General features: G+C 37.5%; 1 protein-coding gene across 1 annotated transcript; it reads left to right on the top strand.

Moving 5' to 3' along the window:
- Positions 1–534: 534 nt before the first annotated feature.
- LOC118974574 (olfactory receptor 1052-like) lies at positions 535–1,473 on the top strand. Its single transcript, XM_037028072.1, has one exon. It carries the CDS (start codon positions 535–537, stop codon positions 1,471–1,473), a length of 939 nt encoding a protein of 312 aa, XP_036883967.1.
- The last annotated feature ends 3,022 nt before the right edge of the window (positions 1,474–4,495 follow it).

The raw sequence follows: 4,495 nt of genomic DNA, 5'->3' as shown, positions 1-4,495 counted from the left end.
GGGACACGATATATCAAGAAACAAGGCAGGGATGTGCCTGCTTTACAGTATTGGATAATGAGGGATAAATCAAGAAATGTATTTGTTATCAGCATGTCTCACTTCACTTTGCTTCTTTATTGCAGAATATAACAACACTTACATTGCATCAAGAAAAGAAACAACCTTCTAATTACATATCGTTTATCTGAATCAAACCATTCTAAGTACAATTTGGTCAACTCTGTGGACAGCAATTTCCTTATCTATAAGAAGGGGAAATGCTACATAGGTTGGCATAGAAATAAAATTATTTCTTTTATATCAAAGTGTGCTGCCTATTCTATATAAGCTGCATTACCATTTTATCAATTCATATTAAATTGGAAATATGGCAGAGGTCAGTTTACTTCAAGAGAATGTGCATTGTTGAGCTCTTTTTCTAACTACTGACAAATAGAAGGAACCACCAGATTAACTGCTTAGACACTCAGATGATTTTGCCCTCCACTTGCATTTCCTTCCTCCACAACCAGGGATTTCCAGACATGAATCATGGCTGTTGAGAACTGCACCGTGTTTACTGACTTCATACTCTTAGGACTCTCTGACAGGCAGGATGTGCAGCAGGGGCTCTTTGTGCTCTTCCTGCTGGTTTATGGCATCACTGTGATCGCCAACCTAGGGATGATCCTGCTGATCAGCATAGATCCTCGACTCCACACACCCATGTATTATTTCCTGAGCAATTTGTCTTTCTGTGATGTCTGCTACTCCTCCACTATCTCTCCCAAGATGCTGGCTGATTTCTTATGTGAGCAAAAGAAGATTGCATATAATTTGTGCGTGGTTCAGATGTTCTTTTTCGGTGCCTTTGGAGTTGTGGACTGTTTCATGCTGTCTGTAATGGCGTATGACCGTTATGTGGCCATTTGTAATCCACTTCTGTATACAGTTACCATGTCCAGGAGAGTGTGCATCCAGCTTGTGGCCACTGCCTACACTGCAGGTTTCATGGATCTCACCATCATTACCTATTTCACAACACAACTGTCATTCTGTAATTTGAATATCGTCAATCACTTTTTCTGTGACTTCCCACCCTTACTAGTCCTCTCCACCTCAGACAAAACCACCACTGAAATAGCATCAGCTGTTTCCTGTAGTTGTGTTGTGGGGTGCAATGTCATCACTGTTCTCCTCTCCTACAGCTACATCATAACTACCATCCTTCGCATGAAGTCAGCTGCAGGAAGACACAATGCCTTTTCTACCTGTGCTTCCCATTTAACCGCTGTGGCTATATTTTATGGGACACTCCTTTTCATGTATTTACGACCTAGTTCAAGTTATTCCATGGACACGGACAAAGTGACCTCTGTTTTCTATGCAGTTGTCATCCCCATGTTAAACCCACTGATCTACAGTTTGAGGAATAAGGATGTGAAACGTGCCCTGAAAAAAGCAGTTTTCACTAAATTATGTACTGGTTGAAAGTGCGTTCCATCACACAGGTTTTATTTATAGATGTTGACAGCTAATGTGTATGGGCATGGCACAGTTTGTGTATTCTCACAAATACAATTCTGGATATTTCCTTTCCCACCTCTGTGCCTAAGGAAAATGTATAGAATAGTCATTATGAATCTTTATTTCTTTGAACTAAAAAAATGAAGTATTAGGTTTCCTCAACTGTTTTGCAAAGAGGATCTTTGTGTACTACTCTGCTCTCTTCATGAGTATATGTATCCCAGAGTGATGTGGTCATAGTGCCATCTTCCTCCATGTTTAAAGTTCCAGTTTTTAAACAACGATTTTAATAAAGTTGCTGAGCCAGAAAGGAGTTTTAATAATTTAAATTAGCTTTCATTTTCTTCTTCCTATGTGCTTGTACCATCCTATAAATTTCCCATCATAACACTTAGAAGTAACAGGTAGTAAATGAATGAGTAAGAATGAATTAAAATTCTTCTACCTAGCTCAAAGTCCCATAAATGCAAGACTCTTTTTTTTTCTTGTTCACCAGTATTTCTACTTTGATATTTACAATGCTTATTTTCAGGATGGCATTCAAAAACATTTATTGAATGAATGAAGGTGTGTCCCCTGCAAGACAAATGTAAAAAGCAGCCTTTGTGAATCATAAAGAAAATCACTTTGCTTCTTTTCTTTTTTTACTCTAGCATGTTCATTTTACACAGAATACACCTGTATTTCTTCCTTGCCCATGGCTGAGTAAGTGTCAGGGATACAGATCATGTGATGTAGACCACTTCTTAGATCTTCTTTTTCGGATCATTCTACCCCAGGGGTTGGCAGGATCAGCAACTCTAGATTAATTTCGCACATCACCGCCTTCACATCAGGCTGTGGATGTGTCCTCTTGCCCTCCCTCTGGGGAACAGACACATGCTGTTGACAACTGTACAGAAACTGTATGAAGGACGCTTGGGGGTCTAGGACCTTGACCTTCTCTAATAGCCACTGTCCTCTTCACGTATAAAGTGTGCTCCATGTGTGTACTTTATCTCCCTTTAGAACATATTGATAACACTAAGTTTTTAGCAAACATGAAATTCCCAATTGATATAATTTTAGTTGCAGAAATATTAAGAAATTTTGTGTTCTATGGAGACAAAAACAAACAAGTAGTATTTACAGTAGTATTCCACTTGTAATGCCTTAACTTGATTCTCTGTCAATCTGTGAAATAACCTGAAACCTTGGCCTAAACACAATTTAATAGTGGTCGTTGCTAAGTGGGCTGATATTAAATAATACTAAGACCTATTTTAATCCCTTAAGCTGATTGTACCTGGTATTTACACTATTATTGAGTAACTGTTAATACTATTATGAAAAATAGTGTATAATCTCAAGTTCTCAGAATGTTCATGTAATTTTAAGTTTGCCATTTAATTTAAAAAACCCGGAGGCTCTCTCTTCTTCTCGATCGATGACTGGTTAATAAACTCCTCATTTAGATTCTTTTCTCTTTATATAGACACACACACCTCATTTTAATGGATAAAGTGCGTTTAATGTACATTGTCAAACATCATAAGAGTGAAACAACACAATCCTCAGCTTTGGTTAAATGTCCCACTCTTAAATCACAGACAACTATCTCTTTTACGCATTGTACTCATATCATTCTGTTATTATATCACCAGCTCCAATATTATATCGTGAGCATTCTTAGCTCAAGGACTGAGCATTCTATGTATTATCCAAAGCACCTGAATAGGGTCAGTGACACAAAATGACAAAACAGACGAATGCATACAAAAATGAAGTATTAGATAACATTTTACCCTTTGTTCGATGTCACTAAAACAAGAAATCTCAGGGTATGAGGCTTGACAACACATATTTCATCATTCTCCAGAAAGTGCACAAATGGCTGTGGACACTAAAGTGATGGGTCTGTAAAGATCTATGTATGACTTACACTCTAAATAAAGAGCATTTATCTCTGATCTTTCCTCAGATTTGTCTATTTCATCTATCTCTGATCCACATTCCACCAGAAATATATTATGAACAACAGTATAGTGCAATACATTGTGTTTTCAAAGCATTATCCAAAATCATATGTTTTACAAAGGAACATACTCACAGGGTAGGTAGAAGTGGATGAGATTATAAGGATGATAAATGATAATAAAAAGTACAATGAAATTAAACTATTGAAAATATCCTCATGCAAATGAACTACATTAGCAGAATCAGCTTTTAATGGCTGTTATTCTACACTTTGTTAAATATCCACCAGCCTAACAAGAGGAAAATAGTTGAAAGACGCATTTACTGAATCATTATTCATATACATTCTGTGCTATGGTTTGAGAGAGTGTAGAAAAACGTGTCGATACCCATATAGATTAGATATATACAGTGATAGATTTCAAAAACGTATATACATATATATGTAAAATACAAAAATTGTGTTCCAGGGGAATTCAATGTTATACAATTCAAGAAAGAAGTTATACTACCTCCCAAATGCCACTTTGGCATACTGATTACTTTGAAATACAGTTACTCAACACAATTTAATAGTGCGGTGTCTTGAAAAGGAAGCTGGTGTTTTGTCATACATTGGAGGCAATAAGGGTCCCTTGGTTCAAACATCCTTTGCATTGATTCAGAAGTACTGTGATAGAAAATGTTGTGAATCATTTTGTGTGTAATCCCCTACCCTGCATTAGCTAGCCTGTGCGGATACGTCATTCATGAGTGGCATCTCTCCACATTGGGCAACTAGTGGAAATCGTTTCATCACATGGTCCTCTCCTACTTTTTCACCCTTTTCTCAGTCTTAAATCTGCTTTGTTACTGGGAGGAGGAACACTTTCTCCCTATGGGCTCCTCACCTGACTTCCGTGTTCACCCATCAGGGGAGTCTTCTCCCAGTATCGGTAAATTTATCTCAGATCTACACCATGGTCATCCTAAAGCTGAACCTGTTCAGCTTCATAGTTTGACAAACAAAGACATATATGACACCAGTAAG

Source organism: Sturnira hondurensis, unplaced genomic scaffold, assembly GCF_014824575.4.
Source record: "Sturnira hondurensis isolate 20B ecotype Veracruz unplaced genomic scaffold, ASM1482457v3 Scaffold0019446, whole genome shotgun sequence".
In the NCBI taxonomy this organism is placed as follows: domain Eukaryota; kingdom Metazoa; phylum Chordata; class Mammalia; order Chiroptera; family Phyllostomidae; genus Sturnira; species Sturnira hondurensis.
This window is presented reverse-complemented; position numbering and strand designations above follow the sequence as displayed.